The 23,336-nt window shown below is 41.5% G+C and overlaps 1 protein-coding gene across 1 annotated transcript in view; it reads right to left on the reverse strand.

Annotated features, from left to right (window-relative positions):
• Positions 1–23,336, reverse strand: part of NAA25 (N-alpha-acetyltransferase 25, NatB auxiliary subunit) — a 3,186,723-nt gene that overhangs the window by 713,908 nt on the left and 2,449,479 nt on the right. The window contains exon 18 of the mRNA XM_044069750.1: positions 13,818–14,433. Coding sequence (XP_043925685.1) covers positions 13,818–14,433 — 616 coding nt within the window. The remainder of the gene's footprint in view (positions 1–13,817; positions 14,434–23,336) is intronic.

Below are 23,336 nucleotides of genomic sequence, written 5' to 3' on the forward strand. Positions count from 1 at the left end.
CCTAGGAAAAAAGGGGGGATGGAAGGGGGAGGACCAGGACTGCAACAGTGAATGCACTCAAACATCTACATAAGTGTACACAACTGTACTATGTTCATGTTTCACTGTTGCAGTCCTTACAAAATGGGCTGATTCCCAAAGCCCAGGAAAAAAACAAAAGGGAGGAGGAACGCCCACTGGTTAAGGGTTGGCAAGGATGCCCTGCAACACTGCAGTGGGAAAACCAGCCCTGGACTTAGAAAACAAGGGTAAATTGTAATTTTTAGTGAAAGTGTGGACAGATGTCCATGTAGCTGCTTCCAGTAAGTCACTAGTAGGTACACCACTTAAGAAAGCTGCTGAGGTAGAAGCTGCCCTAGTAGAATGGGTCCTAATACTCTGATGAGGAACCTTGCCATGCTGTAAGTAACAAAAGTGAATTCAATGAGCAATCCACTTAGAAATGGTCTGTTTTGAAATAGCTTTGCCCTGAGCTCCAGAAGCAAAACTGACCAACAACTGATCCGACTTTCGAAAAGATTTATCCTGTCCAGGTAAAATCTAAGCTGTCTATGCACATCCAGGGAATGTAGTAACCTTTCCCCTTTATTCTGAGGATTAGGAAAGAAGGTAGGCAGGTGGATAGACTGGTTAAGAGACAGGCTAGAAACCACTGTAGGCATAAAGGAGAGATCAGTTTGAAGAGAAACCCAATCCACATGGAAGATGATAAAAGGCTCTACTGCCATTAAGGCCTTTAGCTCAGAAACTCTTCTAGCTGAAGTAATAGCCAAAAGAAAGGCAGTTTTCCAAGAGAGAAAATTCTGGTCTGCTGAGGCAGCTGGTTCAAAAGAAGGCAGACCAAGTTTCTCAAGTACAAAATTGAGATTCCCAAGCAAGAGTAGGTGCCCTTCTGGGAGGCTTTAAATTGCTACGTCCCCTGAAGAACTGTTTTGTCAAAGGATGAGAGAAAATGGGATGCTCAAAGGAACAATGAGCAGAAATAGCTGAAGCATGGATTTTGATAGAGGAAAAGGAAAGTCCACCATTAAGCAAGCCTGCCAGATAGTCAAGAATGAGAGGAAGAGAAGGGTCTTCCCTCCAGTCTGCATCCAAATGGAGAATCTTCTCCACTTATCTGCGTAAGACTTCCTAGTGCTAGGCCTCCTGGCCTCACGAAAGACCTCAGCCACTTTTTGGGAAAGGTTTAAATTATGAGCCAAGCTGCCAAATGCAAAGTCTGAAGATGAGGATGCAGAATTCTTCCCCCCTCCTGAACCAAGAGATCTGGTATCAAGGGAAGATACAAAGGCCAAGACTGGAAGAGACTGTGAAGTAGTGGATACCAATGTTGTCTGGGCCAGTTTGGAGCTATGATGATGGCCCTTGATTTTTCGTCCCTTATCTTTAACAGCACTCTGGGAAGAAGAGGCAGAGGAGGGAATGCATAGACAGAGAGGTGCGTCCAGGGGAAGGACAGAGCATCCGCTTTCCAAGCTGTGTTGTGATGATCCCTGGTGCAAAAGGTTAGTAGAAGGTGGTTGGTTGGAGATAAGAGATCCACCTGGGGAGTGCCCCAATGCTGAATGATGCGATAGAAGATGGTCTTGTTTAGTTGCCACTCTTGAGGATCCAGGACCTGCCTACTCAACCGGTCTGCCAAGGTGTTGAGCCTTCCTGGAAGAAACTGAGCTATCAGATGAATGCCCATGGAAGCTGCTATGGACCATAGTATCATGCGTTGTCTGCACAGGAGGTAAGAGGGTGTCCCTCCCTGCTTGTTGATGTGCCACGATAGTGGTGTTGTCTTGTCCTGACCAGAAGAGTACCAGGAGAGAGAAGATGTTTGAAAGCCATTAAGGCCTGCTGGACTGCCATCAATTCCTTCAGATTTATGTGCAAATTAACCTGTTGAGAGTCCCAAGTCCCCTGAATGCATCTGCCCTCTAGATGTGCTCCCCAAGTGTAGTCAGAGGCATCTGTGGTGACAGTCTGGCTGGCAGAGGTGGGCAGAAAGGCAGGCCTGTGTTCTGTGCACAGGCCATCGCCCACCAAAGGAACTCAGTCTGCAGGCAGGGAATCAGAGGAAGTATCAAGTCTAAATCCTGAGTGTGTTGACACCAAAGGTTTTTGGGGTACCATTGTATTTTCCTCATGCAGTCTGGCATACGGATTCACAAGAATACATGAACCATGAATCTCAGGGCTTGCAGAGAGCTGGGTCATGCTTGCCAAATTTTTGAAGTAATTCGAAAGACCCATTTGTTTCTCTTGAAGGAGGAATACCATCTGGGCGGCTTTGTTCAGGCTCACTCCCAGGAATACAATCTCCCTGGTGGGTACCAATTTTGACTTCTTTTCATTGATGGTGTAAGCCCAAAGAGGTGAGAAGGTTCTTCACAAAGTCTAAATCCTTTAGAAGTTGCTCTGGAGAGTTTGCCTGAATAAGACAATCGTCCAAGTAAGGCTAACTTTGAATGTTTCTTTGCTGCAAAAAACAATGACTGGAGACAGTCATTTGGTAAAAACTCTGGAAGCAGTAGATAACCAAAGGGCAGTGCAGGGAATTAGAAGTGCCTGTTCCCCTCCCTAAAACAAAGGAACTGCCTGCAGCTTTCCCTTATTGGGATGTGCAGATAAGCTTCTTTGAGATCCAGAGTCACCAGCCAGGAATCCTTGGCCAGCACTGGCAGCAACTGCTGAAGAGTGAGCATTTTGAATTTGGGAATAAGCAGAAATGTGCTTAGAATGGACAGATCCAGAATAGGGCACCAGGTGCCCCTTTTTGGGAAACAGGAAAAGTCTTGAGTAGAAACCCTGGCCTGTCTGTAGTGCAGGAACTGGCTCTATTGCTCCCAGGTTTAGTAAAGAAACTTGTTTTTCTGCTTCTGCTCTTTGATTTGGGGGATATCTGGGTATCCTTGGTGGACAAGGAATGTGTGAAAGGAGAACTTGCAGCCTTGGGTTACTATTTTGAGCACCCATTTGTCATCTTCAACCAGACATTTGCAAACATGGCTAACCTTCCCCCTAAAGGAAACCCTATGCCCACAGAGGCAGGCAGGGGAGGGCCGGAGTCACTGGGAATGCTTGCTTTGGTAAGTTTGCTCAGAAATCCCTGATTTTGAAGAGGAAGCCTGCCAGTGCTTAGCCTTTTGAGGGGTGGAAGTCTGACCCCTAGAAGACCTGTAACCCCCAGACCTAGTGCGACTCTGTTTACTAGGGCCAGGAAAAGTCCAATTCTTAGAAGGGTAATGTCTACTAAAACGAGAAGGCTGAACTTGCAGAAAGTCCTTAACAATTTGCATTGATTTGGCCTTATCCTCCAACTTTTTCAACATCTCTTCTGCTTTGCTACCAAAAAGATTGTCCTTGTAGAAAGGCATATCCAATAATTTAGATTTGACAGGTTCAGAAAGGGTCTGGTTCCCTGAGCCAGGCATGTCTTCTAATGACAGAACCAGTGGCTGCTGCTCTGCAAGAAGCCTCCAAAGTGTCGAAACCACAATGTAGAGAATGTTTAGTGACAAGAGTGGCAAAATTGCGTGTCCTTACTCTCCATCAGGGAAGGAACACCAGCAATTTTAGCCTTAATAGCCTCCAAAGTATGCTGCCGATACTTAAGCATATGAAAAAAACAATTTTATTTGTTTATTGCATTTGTTTACCGGGAAAGTCCACTGGGCCTAAAAGAGCCCATTTTCAGTGGAGGCCCGGGGATAAAAGCTACAACGAGATACAGAAAAAATATAAACATTAATTAGTACAGAAGCAGAAACAGTGTTACAGATAGCAAATACAGTAACATATAAAGAATATATACATAAAAGCAGGAATCTAGTTTGATTACAATAATATACACAGAAAATATACATTAAAGCAGAATTCAATTAATTCAATCAGAGTGGTATAAACAAAGATATATTAATCAGTATTATTGTATCAGTGTCAACAAGTGAAGATGAAAATAAATATGGAGAAAGTATCATCAGTCACTAGCAGCAAAAGACATAGGAGTTTTGTAATCATATAAGGAGAGTGAAGAGGTTAGGTTTATAGAGCAGGAACATAGCCAGGAAGAGTTGAGATGATTTTTCAGTATTTGTTTGAAGGTGGTGGTGCTGCCTGTGTTTCTTACAGAAGGTGGAAGGGAGTTCCATAGTTTGGCGACGGTGAAGGAATAGAGGAGTTGACCAGCAGGTAATGTGGGCTTATCTACTTTTAGAAGTAGATGATTTTCAGATCTTAGATGCCTGCTGGAATGGTATTTGGCAAGTAGAGTTGAGAGAGCAGGACACAGTCTGTGGGTCTGTAGATTATTTTGTGCATAGTAGTTAGTTGGGTGAATGAGAGATGGTGGGGGAGTTCCAGCCACCCTAATTGTTTCAGTGACGTACAGTGGTGAGATGAGAATTTGGCCTTGGTAGCAAATTTTGCTATTCTGTTGTAACACATAGCAAGTTTGGATTTTGTAGAATTTCGGATATTAGTGAGGAGAGGGGCATCATAAAGGAGAGAGGGTAATAAAAAGATAGTTGCAAGGGTTTGTCTAGTAGAGAGGCTAAGAAAGTGTTGGTGCCTGTAGAGCATACCAAGCTTTTGGTGGGTTTTTCTGATGTTATTGTTTATGTGTAGGTCAAAGTTAAGGTTTTCATCTATAATAATGCCTTGTAATTTAGTGTGTGGGACAACTTCTACAGTGGTATTGTCTTGGGCTTGTATAGTGAAGAGTTTTTTTATCAAATGGAGTGGTTTTCCTAGGAAAAGAAATTACTAGTTTATTTTTTTTTTGGATTTAGGGCAGGATGATTGTTAAGCATCCAAGATTCAGCAGATGTGAGGACATTCTGGGTAATTTGCTGGAGTTCAGAGCTGGAATTTGCAGTGCATATTATTGTAGAGTCATCAGCATACTGGATTACTGAGCATTGTGGGAGAGTAGTGTGAAAGTTGTTAATACAGATGCTAAATAAGAGAGGACCAAGTATGGAGCCTTGGGTACCCATGTGGAAGTACTGAGGAAGGGAGAGTAAGACTGTTGCCATTTGGTGGATTGCTGCCTACTGGAGAGATAACTGTTGAACCATTGTAGGATAGGGGAAGAAATGTGGAGGGTGGACAGTTTAAAGAGTAGGATAGTGTGGGAAATGGTATCAAAAGCTTTGGAGAGGTCAAGGAAAAGTGAAGCATTTATTTTACCAGAATCCCATGCCCGGTTAACTGCATCAAGGAAGGATAGGAGGGCGATAGTGGTGCTGTGTCCTGGTCTGAAACCATGCTGAGTGGGTGATAACATTTTATTTTCATGCAGGTGGTTGAGGAGTTGGGCATGGATGCATTTTTCCAGTATTTTAGAGTGGGGAGAGAGAACTGCTATGGGTCGAAAGTTTGTGGTGTCTGTGTTGGTGCTACCTTTGTGTAAGGGGAGAATGAATGCTTTTTTCCAGATGCCTACGAATAAGGGATTCTTCGGATGGAAAAAGTATAAACCTATTTACCCCATCTATCCAAGGCCCTAGATTCCCTGTCAGAAGGAACAGGATTTTTAGCAACCGTGGCTTTAACACCCTTAGGGCCCTGAGAAATAATCTCTGGATCAGCAGTAGGATTCTTGAAAAGGAACTGATGAAAATCAGGAACTCTATACCTATCAGGCTTCATGGGAGCAGGAGGAACAGAATTAGGAGCCAGAGCTCTCCATGAAAACATCAACAACTTCTTCCAAAACTGGAGGGATAGCCAAAGGCTTATGCTGTGGAAAATCCAAGAATTCCCCAATCCGTTTCTTAGACTGACGGTAGTCCTGACTTTCCCATTTGAAATGCTCCCTAAGAGTATTCAGAGCATCTCCAAAAGAAAAATCCTCTGGAGGGGAGGCAGAGGGGATTGAGTCTTCTGCATCAGATCCTCAAAACCAAAAAAAAGTGAAGAGTTCCCCTCTTCATTAGCAGAGTTGCTGGAAACCTCAGTCTGAGGCAGAGAAAGCTTCTGGGGACAATTCCCTAATCCTTTTAGGAGGTAGTGGCTGAGAGCCCTTGATAAGGGTCAAGAGATCACTAGTCATTTTAACCATCTGAGCCTGAGGCATTTGAGGGGAGGCAGAAGCCTGCTTAGTAGTAGATTTTTAGCTGGATGGCCAGCTAGAAAGTCGGATGGACTCAAGAGGCCTAGCTGCCGCAGAAGTCTGAATCAAGGTCGTTGGTCTGGATCTGGTCTCCGGGCAGAAAAAGAGAGGCCTCAGAAGCCGGCGTCTACTTAACGGCTCCAGATCCATCAGAGGCGGCGATTGGCAGAGGATCAGAAGACTAAGTGGAAGCCTGCGGTATGGAGGACTGAGAAAAAGGTCTCCGCAGATGCCTGCTGCTGAACATCCGCGGACTGCAGGGGCAAAGAAAGTGTCGCACTGACTACCGCTGGGCCAACAACCAACTTAACAGGGACATCGTATGCTAATCTGACCCTAAGCCTGTCGCGGTCCTTATCCTTGCACTTCTTAGGAACATCTGAAGTTGGGAGAACCTGAAGACGCCATACCGACGTACTTAGGCCAAACTCGAAATGCTTGAACAAGATCCTATCTCTACGGTGTATGGTACGCGGGTTGAAAGAAGCACAGAGAACACAATTACGGGCGTCGTGCTCAAGGCCCAAACGAGTAATACAATAGGAGTGAAAACCACGGTGCGGAATCTGTTTTCCACAATCAAGACAGTTATTAACTTTCTCTGACATTCATTAAAGCAAGAAAAGAGGGTCCCCAACGGGGGTACTTATCTGATGATGTCTTCAACTAAGCAGTCGGAATACAAAAAGAAGGCACTTGGCCAACTGGCACTCGTGCAAAACGCTTCTGCTTCGGGCTCCGTGGCAAGAAAGACTGAGGAAATGGCGTTGGCTGCCTTCTTTTATACCTGGTGTCCTGATGTCAGGCCTATACCGAGGGCAGCCGTCATATACCAAGGACTTTGGTATTCTGGCCAACTGTGGGCTACTGGGAGCCGGATAACCCATTTTGTAAGGACTGCAACAGTGAAACACGATGAACATCATGGCATCTTCAGACTGCATAGGGAGCATCTCTCAAACCCAGAGGATGTCAGCCATGCCAGAACGATACCTACACAAACACATACGCACCAGCTACAAACACTATAGCAAGGAAAAACCTGAATATCCTCAAACTAAAGCAGATAACCTGTAAAGATTTTTTTTACTACCCTAATGGGAAAGGGCAGGAAATGGGAAACACCACAAGTGAAAGGGAATCCTAACTAAATAACAAAAATACAGCGTAGAAGGGAGATAATTAAACTGAACTACTAGGTAAAAAATGAACTACAGATAAAAAAAGCCCCCCAAAAAGAAAGCACTTATCTGAATAGCTATGCCTTAGCTCTGGGATCATGTCCAAAGAGTTTCAGCAGCAAACGAGAATTAGAAGGTAGCAAGGGATTATGGGAGGGGAGGAGTTTGAGCTCTGGATCGGTCTGAGAAAGTACAGGCTCGGATCAGAGGTCAGATCCAAAACCCATCCGTGATGAATAATGACCAAGATAGCATCAGATCGACACCAACAGAAGGCAAGACAAACTTCACAAACTACCAAACTCTACAAGCTACAAGACAAGAAGTGATCCTAAATTCTCACATTAAACTATTTTGGAAATCACAAAAGTCTAAATTAAACTAACGTACTATACTTTTTTCTTTTTGCAGAAGAAAGGAAAAAAAGAAAAAGAAATGTGCGCACAGGCACACAAGAAAAAGGTGGAGGAATACATACAATACAACCACTAACTTTCAATTCTGAAGCAAAGCTATCAAAAATGCCAAGACCATGCTTGACAGACGAAATGTGAATCTGACTCACTGGAAAGTACAGTTGTGTACACTTACCATAAATGTAGATGTTCAAGTGTATTTACTGTTGCAGTCTTAACATTTGTGTTATCTGCTTGCAGTAGCCCTCAGTCAGCCTGATTATCAAAGTCTTGGGTACTGCATCGGTTGCTGTCTCATCTTCTGTGACGTCAGGTAGTCAGGGGTATAAAGCATGCAGCCGACGCCATTACATCAGTTTTTCTTACCCCAGATGTCAGGTGCCCCCCCTTAATGGGAAGCAATTATATATGTATATACACACAAGGTTATACCTCCAACAAAAAAGCAAATACACCAAAAAGCTTTTAAGTATAGTAGAGGAGAATAGAGGTACAGCCAAAAGAAGCCTGAGGGCTGGAGGGAGGGTAACCAGGACTGCAACACTGAATACACTCGAACATCTACATTTATGGTAAGTGTACACAACTGTACTATGTTCTTCGTGTTTCACTGTTGCAGTCATCACATTTTGGGTAGATTCCCAAACCTAAGGATGGGAGGAGAAATTTAGATAGCATTAGGCCCAGCTATAAGGCTTTGCAAGACTGCAGTGGCAAAGCCAGCTCTGGATTTAGAGAAAATTGGCAAATGGTAATACTTGGTGAAATTATGTACAGAACTTCAGGTAGCAGCTTCTAGGATGTCTCTGGTAGGGACACCTCTGAGAAAGGCTGTAGAGGTAGATGCAGCCCTGGTTGAATGGGGTCTAATCCCCTGTGGGATAGGTTTTCCATGGTGCTTATAGCAGAAATTAATGCAATGGCCTATCCATTTAGAAATGGCTTGCTTTGCAATAGCCTTCCCCTCTGCCCCTGCAGCAAATGCCACCAGCAGTTGTTCAGATTTCCTTTCAGATTTCCTTTGAGGTTTAGTCCTGTCCAAGTAAAATCTAAGTTGTCTGTGCACATCTAAGAAGTGCAGTATCCGTTCCCCTTTGTTCTGTGGATTAGAAAAGAAGGTTGGCAAATGAATGGACTGATTAAGAGCCACACTGGATACCACCTTGGGCATGAAAGAGGGATTGGTCCTGAGGGACAACCAGTCTGCATGAAAGATGATGTAAGGCTCCACTGCCATAAGGGCCTGTAATTCAGATACCCTTCTTGCTGAAGTGATTGCTAAAAGGAAAGCTGTTTTCCAAGAAAGTAATTTTAACTCTGCAGTTAACAGCTGGCTCAAAATAGGAAGAGTGAGTTTTTCCAATACAAAATGAAGGTCCCAGGCTGGAGTTGGGACTCTCCTGGGTGGTCTTAAGTTTTTGGCCCCTCTGAGGAACTGCTTGAGCAGTGGGTGAGAAAAGATGGGTGGTTCTGTGTTGTAATGAGCTGAAACGGCTGAGGTGAGAATTCTGATGGAGGAAATGGAAAGGCCCTTGTGAAAAATCTCAGCGAAGTATTGAAGAATCTGAGGTAAATTGGGCGCTGCTGTGGCCATCCCTTGAGTTTGGTTCCATACACAGAATCCTTTCCATATTTCAGCATAAGATTTTCTAGTACTAGGCCTCCTTGCCTCCAAAATGACATCCAACACTTGTTTACTGAGGGATGGTAACGGAGAGATTAGGTAATTAGCCAGGCTGCCAGGTTCAGGGTTTGAAGCTAGGGGTGCAGAATCTGTCTCTCCTGCTGAGGCAGCAGGGTAGGGGTCTGAGGTAGGTGCCATGGGGCCAGCTGTGACACACTGCGCAAGAGGGGGTACCCAGTGTTGGCGTGGCCAGTCTGGTGCAATCAGTATCATCCTTGGTTTGTCCTGTTTGATCTTTAGTAGTACTTCGGACAGGAGAGGCAGAGGAGGAAAGGCATAAATTGATAGATGTTTCCAGCTGAAGGACAGAGCATCCATTTTCCAAGCTTGTTTGTGGGGAGTCCTAGGGCAGAATTTGTCCATTTGGTAGTTCTGGGGGGAGGCAAACGGGTGTATATCTGGGAGCCCCCATTTGTTGATCAACATGTTGAAAATCTTTGGTTCCAGTTTCCACTTGTGTGGGTCCATGAGATTTCTGCTTAGTTCTTCTGCCAGTGTATTTAGTCTTCTTGGCAGGAATTGAGCCTGTAGAAGCACTTGGTAACTCAAGGCTGTGTTCCACAGAGCCATGGCTAGTCTGCAGAGGGGGTAAGAATGGGTACCCCCCTGCTTATGTACCACATAACAGTAGTGTTGTCCGTCTTTACTATTAATTGTCCTGGAAGAATGTGGTCATTGAAGGCTGTCAGAGAATTCTGTACAGCGAACATTTCTTTTTGATTGATATGCATGTCCATTTGACTTGGGTTCCATTTGCCCTGAATGCACTTCCCTGCCAGGTGAGCCCCCCATGCATAGTCTGATGCGTCTGTTAGGGTTTGGGTGGCAGGGGGTAGAGTGAATGGTAGTCCCTTGTTTTGTGACAGGCCTCTGCCCACCAAAGGAATTCTAACTGTAGGCAAGGTATGATAGGAATCACTGCTTCTAGATCCTGAGAATGTTGACACCATAGGCTTTTTAGATACCATTGTAGTTTCCTCATATGCAGTCCTGCATATGGAATTAGTAGAATGCACGAGGCCATGAACCCCAAGGTTTGCAGTATTTGACTTGTAGATAGCAGGGTTTTTGTGGCCACTAGTTTGAAGTAAGTTGTCAAATGAATTTCTTTCTCTGGCATGAGGAAAGCCATCTGGGAAGTTGTATTCCAGCTTGCTCTCGGGAATAAAACTTGTTGACAGGGTACCAGATGTGATCTCTTTTCATTTATGGTGTTCTCCAGACAAGTTAACACCTTTTGTACAAATGCCAGATGATTCAGAAGTATGCCCTGGCATTCTGCCTGAATTAGACAATCGTCCAGGTATGGGTATATTTGAATATTTCTTTGCCTGCAAAAAGCAATGACTGGAGCAAGGCACTTTGTAAATACCATGGACACAGTAGATAAGCCAAAGGGCAGTGCAGAGAACTGATGGCGCATGCAGCCTGCTTTGAAGTGTAGGTATTTTTTGCAAGATTCCCTGATTTGGGATGTTAATAAAAGATATACCAGATAGTGCCAATGGAATCCTCAGTCAAAAAGAAGAAATAGAATGTTGTATCAAACACTGACTGATTCGGCAACCAGGAAACAGAGCCACTTCAAGATTCCATACGGAAAAACTTCTTTATTCAATAAAATAAACGAGTGGATAAGCGCTTTCACGCACCGAAAGTGCGCTTCCTCAGATCTTCACAATTAAAACAGTAAACTCCCATAGTATATATACCCAGTGGCAATTCAATTAAGCATCTAATTAGATAATTAATTATACAATTAGTTGACTCATCTTAATTCAGTGCAGAAAATCTCTTTATACACAGGAAGGCAGTATAGAACGGCTCAAGTTGGCTTTTCTTTCTGTTTCTTCTGTTCATATATAAAATCCATCCATAAATAGATAGTTAATAAATAAATAAGAATAGAGACATATTAATGTAATTTATGTAGTTTCTTTCATGTAATAAAATCCATTTTGTTAAAACTATTCAAATAAATATATATATATAAATATGGCTAAGATAAATAGAAAAATAAATGAATCTCATAGAATAATTTATAGTAGAGTGTGAATACATATCTATGTTACCAAAATTGTATATTATAAATCATATGTACATGTAATGCTGAAGATATGGACTTCTCTTTTAGACATACATATATAAAACAATGTCGTATTTCGTTATCTATGATATCAATGTTATTCATAGACTGAATAGTCATAATAAGCTACATGTCTGTGCGACAAGCATATGCCTTTATATATATATGAGATCAAATGTATAAATGAATTGAATATATATTATTTATGTAAAAATCATGTCCATATATACATATATAAAAATATATGAAAATATAAAGAATATATATAAAATTATGTATATATGAAAGTGTATATATCAAATGCATGGATTATATTTGTGGTGTATAATATATACACATATAGATACAGATCTTGTATATATATATATATATATATATATGTATAGATATAAATAGGTATAAATAGATAAATAAATAAATAAATAATTTAATTAAACGGATATCTTCATTATAAAAAGTTAAAATCAATCATTAAAATCTTGTGGATGAATATTATATCATGAACTAAAGTATATTGAGCATGCTTATATAGAAACTATGAATTATGAGAAAATATCAAATTTATGTGTAAACATAAATATATCTGTCAGCAAGACTTAAAACTAAGAACCATTTATATGACATAAATATATATATATGTACATAGTAATAAAAACAACATTAGGATGCATTATTTATATATCCTACTATCTAGTATTGGTTTGATGCAAATGCTCTGATTCAGACCTGGGTGTAAGTGAGCACCCAATCTTAAAATCCATGATAATTCCACATTCGCTAAAGTATTCATGTTGTTACCCCATCTCTTGTTCAATTCTATTAGTTGTAGTACTCTAAATTTAAAGCTATGCTCCTTGTATTCAGTTACATGTTTTGCTAAGGCATTCTTGTCGTTATTTTTCTTTATTTCATATATGTGATTGTATATTCTTTGCTTAAACCTTCTCTTGGTTAAGCCAACATAGAATGCTTCACATTTTGTGCATGTCGCTAGATAAACCAAATTCATGGAGTTACAGCTTGCATAGAACCTAGGTTTAAATGTAAAGTCCATTTTGGGATGTTTGTATGTTTGTTCATTACTAATATATCTGCACATGTTGCATCTGGTACATGGAAAAGTTCCCATGGTATTAAGATGTAAATGTTTATTTAAATTTCCTTTGCCTTCTTTAAAACATAATAATCTTTTTAGATTGGGGGAATTCTTAAAAAGAAATTTCGGGTATTCACCCACTATGTTCCTTGTTGTTTCATCTATAGTCAAGAGCTTCCAATTGTGTTTAATTATATTTTTTAGATCTAGATTATCATTGGTATATTGCATCATATATGCTACTCTATTGTTAGTATTAAAGGACATCCCTTCCTTAGTTTTAGGTCTGGTATGAGATATCTTATGTCTCATTGTCAATTCATTCATGGAATCTTCTGTTGAAAAAACTTCATTTCTTATTTCATGTACCATTTTCATGTTGTAACCTCTTTCTAAGAACAATCCTTCCATCTTATCTGCTTCATCTTTAAGTACTTGTTCATTTGCACATAGCCTCCCTACTCTGATGAGCTGACTCTTAACTATGCCTGGAAACACATATCTAGGATGCATGCTGTTGTAATGTAAAAGATTGTTCACCCAACATGCTTTCCTATATAAACTGGTTTCTATTCTGTTTCCTTTTATTGTTATATTGATGTCTAAAAAACTAATATTAGTGTAGGACCATTCCATGGTGAATCTTAGAAACTGAGTGGTAGATTCCAAATCTGATAAAAACATTTTGAATTCGTTCAGAGTGCCTTCCCATAGAATCAAAATATAATCTACAAACCTCTTATACATTTTTATGTTATTGATGTATCTTGCTTCACTAAATAAATGATTCCTCTCCCAATTAAAGACAACTAAGTTCGCGTAAGTGTTAGCTACGGGGGTGCCCATGGCTACTCCCCATTGCTGTAAATAATATTTGTCTTTAAATATAAACACATTATTTTCAAGTACTGTTTGTAACAGAAGATGTATTAAGCTCTGTTCATTTGTATCAAAATCTGTATTACAATTAAGAACTTCCATTATAGCTTGCAAACCCTCTTCATTAGGTATACTAGTGAAGAGGTTTTTTACATCTAGGGTTATCAAAACACATTTATTCAAAGTATTTGTATTGTTTTCATTGAATCTGTGTATATCCTCTAAGAGATGATATGTGTCTTTTAAAATAGAGGGAATGGAGTCTACTATAGGTCTTAATATAGTCTCAAGATATGTAGATATATTACAGGTGGCCCATCCCCTTCCTGAAACAATCGGGCGCATTGGAAGTGGAAAGATTCCCTTATGTACCTTCGGTAAACCTTTCATAGAAGGTATTAGTGGTAAATCAATTAATAGAAACTCATATAACTCTTTGTCTACCTGTCTGCACATAAGAAGATCATAGATGTTATCATGCACTTTCTGTATGATCCTTGATATTTCAGTGGTGGTTATGACTATATATGTTTTGGTATCATTCAACAGTGTATGCATACTCTTGTCATATTCAGTTGTATCCATGAGAATTATAGCACCTCCTTTATCTGCTGGTTTTATTGTTAACATATCATCTTGTGTTAGTTTAGCAAGTGAGGCTACTTCAAAACTAGTCATGTTGTAATATCTATTCTTTTTAACATTATGCTCGTTATTTTGCGTATAATATTTGTAGAAATCATCCTCACATATTCTAGTGAAACATTCAACATTACTGGGTAAAGGGGGAGTAAAATTGCTTTTCTTTTTCAAAGATATATTACTAATAGTTTCAATAGATTTTGCATTTGAATTAAAATACAATTTAAGAGCTACCAATCTAGCAAATAATCTTAGTTCAGTTAATGTGTTGTTCAGCTTGCTGCTCTGGGAAGGTATAAATCCTAACCCTTTATTTAACAAGATTAAATCATTCTCATTAATCCCTCTAGTGGAAAAGTCATATACTAAGGTGTTTAATTCCTTACATTCTTCCTCTGTCCGTGTCTCTCCTCTGAAAATTTCCTTTTCCTGGGGCCTTTGCTTGGTGAGCGACCTCGTGTGAAATAAGTTTGTTTGATGGGATAGGGTAAAAAACGTGAGTCATCTGGGTTCGCATTCTTGCGTCGAACAACCTGTTCTGTGTCTTTATTTAAAATTCCCAGTCCTTGTTGGTTGGGAGGTGGGGTTGACGTTTCAACATCCACTGTATTTCCATCCCATACATTCGGTTTAGATGTTCCCTTGGAAATGGTGATGTTAGAAGCCCTTTCTCCTGCCGTGATGTCCGTTGGTGTGTTTGTTACATCTGGCCTCGATTCCATTCTGTTGTTCGTACGTCTTATCTGCGTCGTGGCGTCATCTGCTCTCCCCTCTGCCTCTTCGGCTATCCCTGGTCATGTATACTCGTGTGGTCTCGGCCATACGAAGATATTGCCGTTGGAAAAATCATTGTGATCACGGCATAATTTTTTCTGCTTTGTTAGTTTTAATTTCTCACTATACACGTTAATTTGGGATTGCAGGTTCTCTAATTTCCTTGAACAGTGATTGCTAGATATATAGCGCTCAAAAATGTCCTTACGTAGCGCCTCAACCTTTTTCTCTAGCGCTGTTTCAATTGGCAAAAAATAGTCCAGTATTAAGTTCATGTAGCTGAAACCAAGACTAATATTGAGATCTTGCCACTTCTTAAGGAGAATCGGATGTTGTTCTCCGTAAGTAGGCATGCAAAGTACTCTCATTCCTCGGGGAATTATTTTGAAGTGTATACAAGCCTCTAAATGCTTGCGCTGCCAAGAATATCTTTGCAGCCTATACATATCGTTCTCAAGTTCTCTTATCATTGTATTAAATTCAGTCATGTTGTTCATTTCAGTATTTATAGTAGATGTTTCTGTAGATACCTGTAAATCAAGTTGTAGTAATGGGTTCTCATCCGAATGTATGAGGCGTTCCCAAACTTGTTGATTCCCTCTGACAACCGGAGTATAATCCAACTCTACTGATGCATTTTCCATGGTGTGGTTCTACCGGTAAACACACTGAAAAAGTTAATAAAAGATATACCGGATAGTGCCAATGGAATCCTCAGTCAAAAAGAAGAAATAGAATGTTGTATCAAACACTGACGGATTCGGCAACCAGGAAACAGAGCCACTTCAAGATTCCATACGGAAAAACTTCTTTATTCAATAAAATAAACGAGTGGATAAGCGCTTTCACGCACCGAAAGTGCGCTTCCTCAGATCTTCACAATTAAAACAGTAAACTCCCATAGTATATATACCCAGTGGCAATTCAATTAAGCATCTAATTAGATAATTAATTATACAATTAGTTGATTCATCTTAATTCAGTGCAGAAAATCTCTTTATACACAGGAAGGCAGTATAGAACGGCTCAAGTTGGCTTTTCTTTCTGTTTCTTCTGTTCATATATAAAATCCATCCATAAATAGATAGTTAATAAATAAATAAGAATAGAGACATATTAATGTAATTTATGTAGTTTCTTTCATGTAATAAAATCCATTTTGTTAAAACTATTCAAATAAATATATATATATAAATATGGCTAAGATAAATAGAAAAATAAATGAATCTCATAGAATAATTTATAGTAGAGTGTGAATACATATCTATGTTACCAAAATTGTATATTATAAATCATATGTACATGTAATGCTGAAGAGATGGACTTCTCTTTTAGACATACATATACAAAACAATGTCGTATTTCGTTATCTATGATATCAATGTTATTCATAGACTGAATAGTCATAATAAGCTACATGTCTGTGCGACAAGCATATGCCTTTATATATATATGAGATCATCAAATGTATAAACTGATTTGGGATGTGCAGGTAGGCTTCCTTTAAATCCAGTGCTGCCAACCAGGCATCTTTGCCTATTATGAAGCAACTGGTGAAGAGTTAGCATCCTGAATTCTGAAATCACCAAAAAGGTGTTTAGGATAGACAGGTCCAGGATAGGATGCCATGAGTTGTCTTTTCTGGGTACCAGGAAAAGACTTGAGTAGAAACCTTGTCCCTTTTCCTCTTTTGGTACAGTCTGAATAGCCTTTAATCTCAAGAGAGAGCACTTGCTTTTGAGCCTCTGCCCACTGATTTGGGGGGGGGGTCTGGCCAACCGTTTGGGTTGGTAATGTGTGGAAGTGAAATTGTATCCTTGGGGAAACTATGTTTAAAACTCATTTGTCCTGGGTAATGAGTTCCCAGTTTTTTGCTTGCACAGCATTCTTTCCCCCTGAAGGAGCAGTCTGTTGAGAAGTGCTTGGAAGTTTTAATGTTAAGTCATTGAGACAACTTACCATAGGGGGGGGGTCTTACTACTCCCTGATTTGGAAGCGGGAGCTCCCACTGCTTAGTCCTGTGCATACACTGGGACTGAAGCCTGGGTGTTCTGCTGGTTCTGGGTTTGAACTGAGAAGGCCTGGAAGAAGGAGGAAAGGACCATTTTTTTGAGGGCCAATGCCTACTAAATCTAGGAGGCTGCACTTGAAAGAAATCTTTTAACAGTTTGCATAGATTTAGCTTTTTCCTCCATCTTAAGAACTTCTGCTTTGTCGCCAAAAAGGGAGTCCTGATTTAAGGGAGCATCCATCAATTTAGTTTTAACATGATCTGGCAAAGAATGATCCTTAAGCCAAGCATGCCTTGTAAGTACGGACCCAGTGACAGCAGCCCTGCAAGATGCCTCTAGGGAATCAAAACCACACTGCAAAGTATGTTTTCCAACCTGTTCAGCAGAATGCATTAAATCCTGTAAATCCTTATTTTCAGCACAATCAGGAATCAACATAATTTTTTGTTTAAGCAATCCAATAATATGCTGCTGATACTTCAACATATGAAAATGGCAATTTAAGGCCCTAATGGCCAAGGTTGCAGAGGTGTATACCTTCTTACCCCATATATCCAGGGTCCTGGAATCTCTATCAGAGGGGGTAGGATTTCTGGCAGTAGTAGCTTTAATGCCCTTGGGTCCCTGCGAAATGGTCTCAGGATCCGCAATTGGATTTTTAAAAAGGAACTTGTGAGAATCAGGAACCTTGTAATATGTATCAGGTTTTCTGGAAGCAGGAAATAAAAGAGTCAGGGGCCAAGCTAGATTCCAAAAAGGCATAGTCAACAATGTCCAGCACAGGAGGGATAGCTAAAGGCCTGTGTTAAGGCAGGAGTAAGAAATCTCTAAGCCTCTTTTTAGAATCAGAGTAATCCTGGCTTTCCCATTGAAAATGCTCCCCAGGAGTATGCAAGGTTTCACCAAAAGAAAAATCCTCTGGGGGAGAAGCAGAGGGAATAGAGTCCTCTGCATCAGAATCCTCAAAGGTAGATAAGGGTAAATCCTGGTCATCAGAGGAGACAGAAATTTCAGAATCCTGGTCAGTAGGCTCATAAGCAAATTCAGTCCTAGGTCTCTTAGAAGGGAAAGGTTGGCTTCTCCTGATTAAAGTAATAAGCTCTCGTCAGCCATTCTTATTTGTTTTTTAGGCACAGAGGCCTGACCATGCGGTCTGGGCGTCTGTTTCCTAGGCATGGTTCGAGTTTTAGGCTTAGAAGAATATGGCGTCTGTTTAATATGCAAGTCAGTAGGCCTGAATACACCCTCAGAAGCCAGTGCCTGCACAGCGGCTCTGAACCCATCCAAGGTAGAGGCATCCGCAGGTTCCACAGTTGAAGCATCTCGCAGCATGGGTCTCAGTAGAGGCCTGCGTGTCTGAAGTAGTGGGTATCAGGGGCTGCGAAAGCTGCTCACTGAGTACTGGTGAACTGGCGACTAGCTTAGGAGAAGCATCGTTGGCAGCTTTGGACCTAGGTGGCCTGTCTCTATCTTCGTGTTTTTTTCAGAATGTCGGTAGTCAGGTGGTTTACCGAAGACATATCTGGATAATTGAACAGAGCACCAAAATATTTAGAAGCGAAAATGTACCCACGATGAATAGTTTGTGGTTTAAGTAAGGCACAAAACCGACAGCGAGGTACGTTGTGGTCAGGGCCTAGGCAAGGAATACAGTATGAATGAAAATCTTTATGAGATATTTGCTTTCCACAAGAAATACAATTATTGACTTTTACTGACATTGGTTTAGAGCAAGGAAAAGATTCCCCAACAGGGTACTTAGCTTTAGTTGAAGACTTCGGTTCTGAAACTCGAAAACAAAAATTTCAGGAGTCGGCTGAGCGGCACTTGTGAACTTCTTCTGCTTCGGGCACCACAAGAAAGACTGATGTAATGGTGTTGGCTGCATGCTTTATACCCCTAACTACCTGACATCACAAAAGATGAGACAGTAACCGACGCAGGACCCAAGACTTTGATAATCAGGCCGACTGACGGCTACTGCAAGCAGATAACCCAAACGTGATGACTGCAACAGTGAAACAACGAAGAACATCTACACTCATTGCAAGGATTCTTAACCTTGGAAAATCTGACATCTGCGGAGTCAGAGAAACCTGGTTCAAAGTTGTGGACAGCACCCCAGCCATACCTGGTTACTCATCCTATCATACATTCAAATCCCAAAAGAGGTGGAGTTTCAATACATATTAAAGACATACACACCTCCAGGCTGGTCAAACAGTATGACGCACAGGAGGCACTCCGGGTGCAGTTAACCATTGATAAGACCACTATATAAATCATAGATAGCTACCAGCCCCCAAATCTGACTCAAGATGCCCAAAATGCCTATCTAGACCTCTTTGAATCTATCAAGATTTGACCCTTTATCCTGATCCTGGGTGACTAACTACCGAAACATAGACTGGAGGAGCTACTCATGCCAGAACACAAATGACCAGAGATTCCTAGATTTTGTCAAAGCAAATGCTTTGGAACAGCTAATCAAATATACCCACAAGAGGTGATAATATCTTGGACTTGATATTAACCAACATGAGTAACCACTGCAGCATCATCCTCCCTTGCAATATCCGACCATAAAGCAGTCACATTTGAAGTCACCATCTCCCTTGACCCCCCCTCTAGCTAGGGTCAAACAAAAAAACTTCTCCAAAGCTGATTACAACATCCTGAAGGATGGTATAAACAGCTTCACAGCCCCCTCCCCTCTCTAAGAACTGGCACCAGTGCGTAAAACTATACCAAATTACTGTACGAACATTTATATAGATGCATGGAATCAGGAATACCTGACAGGACTAAATCATCCTCTGCAAAGAAGAGTAATCCTGTCTGGTGGACATCTGCAATAAATAAACTCCAACAAAAGAAAAAAAATGCTGTCCAGGACCAAGGAGCAGCAGGTGCCCAATTGGAAGCAATCTCTCCTTATCCCTAACAAGCAAATAAGAGCACAAGTGAAATCCTCCAAAGCAAACAGAGTCCAAATTGGCCACATCTAATAGAGACAATCATAAGGCCTTCTTCACATACATCCATACACCATAAAACTCCATTATCTCAAAGGTAGCATCCAGATCTACTCAGAACTGATGGTCAAGGACACCACATATACAAATGCCGTAGATGTAGCAAACTTGCTGGCTGACAGAGTTAGTGAAAATTTCACCCCTCTGTCCCCCCCATCAGTAAATCAGGACATTCCCAGTACCTGCCACCTTACCCTTATATCTAGGGATCAGGTCATCATTGCTCTCTCAAAGGTAAAAAAATAGAGCCTCCATGGGACCTGATAACATACCAGGCTGCATCCTGCATGAACTCAGGCAGGAACATGCAGCACCATTAGGCGTCCTATTCAACCAACGCCTGAGCACTGGCTTTGTCCCAGTTGAGTGGAGGACAGCCACTGTCACCCATTTTCACAAAGATGGCGTGTCCACTGATCTGGGAAATTATAAACACATCAGCCTAACTAGCCTGATCTGCAAGGCCATGGAATGGATTATCATGGACCTCATTAACAACTATATTGGCAACCTTCACACACTCGATCCCACACAGTTTTGCTTTGTCAAGGGGAGGTCATGTCTGTTAAAATCTGGTTGACTTTTTTGAGACAGTTAGCAAAGCCATGGATGAGGGGAAGGCAGTGCACACAGCCTACCTTGACCTGGCCAAAACCTTCAACACTATTCCCCATTCAGGCATAACAGATAAACTCTCTCAGCTAGGAATCAATCCATGTGTTACCAGATGGGTAGCTAACTGGCTCACTGATGGAACCCATCTATTCAAAGTAGGGGAAACCACCTGAAGGAGTAGACTCATATCGAGAGGCGTACCCAGGGTTCGGTCTTGGGGCCTCTGTTACTTGGGATATACTTTTCTGAGGTGCAGCCAAAACCAGTGGGCTATGGCTGACCAAGTTTGCAGATTACTGCAAGCTGGGTGCTGTCATCCATTCCCCTAGTGATGTGGACATCCTTCAAGAGGGTCTCACCCAAACAAATAACTGGTCTCAAAAACATGGCCTCAAGCTGAATACAAACAAATGCATCATCATCTCCTTTGGGGAAAGTGATGTCCCCACAAATTATCACATTAATAACGTCCTAAGCACGCAGTCAGTGTGAGGGATTTGGGCACTCAGATTGACAGCAACCTGACTTTTGACCACCTTGTCGCTTCCATTGTATGGAAAGCTTTCTACATGGCCCACCTCATAGGTAAGGGCAGCTCATCCAGAGACGAGGAGGTCATACCATCCCTGTACTCTTGCTTAAATGGCCAATTATTGAGTACAATGCCACATTTGGCATGTATCTTGCAACACACATGCAGCAGCTTAAAAGACCACAGAGGTTCCTCACCAAGAGAATCCACAGCCTCAAAAATTTTACATACACAGATAGGCTATCCCTCTACTCTGTTTCATACAGACTCCTCAGTGGTGACCTCTGTATGGCATACAAGGCGATCTCAGACACCGTCTTGATGGGACTGCTAAATATCCGCAAGTCAAGCTCCACACACACACAGCGTCAACCTGGTTTGTGACATCAATAAGACTTGTTGGCGGGACAGATTTGTGTCCCAGAGACTCCCCCATCTGTGGAACAGACTCCCTCTCCAAGTCAAGCAGAGTACCTCTTTACCTCTTTTTAAGTACAACCTGGATAACTGGATGGGAAATAGAAAATACATCCCTGGGATTCCACCCTTGTCCCTGCTGGACAGGGGCATTGGGTGCTGATTTCTCTATACATGTGCTAAGCTCTCGGCTAGGCTAAGGGTCTCAGGGTCAACAGCCTAGTAACTTCCTATGATCCTATGAAAAAGTAGGAGATACTAACAATAGATGGTTCTGTAACAGAATTAGAAACAGTTGCACATCTTGCCATTGGATGCAATATACTCATGGCTGAGGGTCTGTACAAAGAATGGCACAGCAATGTGGCAAGACTGGAGACTGTGCAAACAACATACATAGAGATGGAATGCATTGAAAACATGAGAAAAAAAATTACCGAAAATTAAGTTATGATCTGATGGGATGATCTAACAGCGAAAGTTAAGAAAACAGAAGCAAGAAATCCTGATTATAGTAGTCAAAGAGAAAAAAATAAAGATAAAATCATTAATCACTGAAACAGTTACACCTACCAAATATAGGGCCAGATTCCAAAACACTTATTCTCACTGTAAGTATGTTTCATAGATAGGTCTTGCACTGCAGTAAGTAACTGACAAGAAGGTAAGTCTTTTCAAATCTAAGCCACAGTGTCCTACATATTGAGAGACAAAGTCATAACACCAAGGTAAGCAAGTAAAGCAATATAGGATAAAGAGAAATTACAGTTTTGTACCTACCATAAATGTAGATGTTCGAGTGTATACACTGCTGAAGTCATTACACTTGGGTTATCCTGCCATCAGGCGGTTCCCCAGTCGGCCTGAGTTACAAAGTCTTAGTCCAGCGTCGGTTGCTGTCACCTCCTCCCTGATGTCAGTGCGACAGGGGTATATAAGATGCAGCCGACGCCATTTTCTTCAGTTTTACTTGCCCCAGATGTCAGGTGCCCCCAATAGGTAGGCAATTCAAATTGCTAATAAAACATACATAAGAAAAGCAAACAACAACTTTCAGTTACAAGCAAATACTCCCCATAGGTAGTAAAGGGTAGTAGGTATGTACCAGCAAGTAAGAGGGGAAGGAGGTAGGGTAACCTGGACTGCAGCAGTGTATACACTCGAACATCTACATTTATGGTAGGTACAAAACTGTACTATGTTCATCGTGTTACACTGCTGCAGTCATTACACTTGGGTAGAATCCCAAAGATGAGGTAGGGTGGCTGGTTCTAGAAGGCATTAGGTGTGGCTATAAGGCCCTGCAGCACAGCAGTGGCGAAGCCAGCTCTGGATTTGGAGTATAAAGGCAGATGGTAATTCTTGGTGAAGGTATGCACAGAACTCCATGTTGCTGCTTCCAAAATGTCCTTGGTAGGCACTCCTCTGAGGTAGGCAGTTGAAATGGCTGTTGCTCTGGTGGAGTGAGATCTAATGCTGCTAGGTATAGGTTTCCCATGGTGTGTGTGTAGCAGAAATGTATGCAATGTCCTATCCATTTTGAAATAGTCGGTTTTGAAATGGCTTTTCCCTGTGCTCCTGGAGCATATGCTACCAGTAATTGCTCAGATTTTCTGAAAGCTTTGGTTTTGTCCAAGTAGAAGCGTAAAGTACAGTTGTGTACACTTACCATAAATGTAGATGTTTGAGTGTCTTCACTGTTGCAGTCATAACTGTAGGGTTCTCCCCTGCCGGCAGGCAGTCCGCGGTCGGCCAGAATCATAAAGTCTGGGTCCGGCGTCGGCTGTTCAGCCATGCTCCCTGACGTCAGAGCGCCAGGAGTACAAAGCTGACAGCCGACGCCATGTTCTCCAGTTTTTCTTGC

The sequence above is a fragment of the Protopterus annectens genome, chromosome 4.part0 (genome assembly GCF_019279795.1).
Source record: "Protopterus annectens isolate FY-2018-M chromosome 4.part0, PAN1.0, whole genome shotgun sequence".
Taxonomy (NCBI): Eukaryota; Metazoa; Chordata; order Ceratodontiformes; family Protopteridae; genus Protopterus; species Protopterus annectens.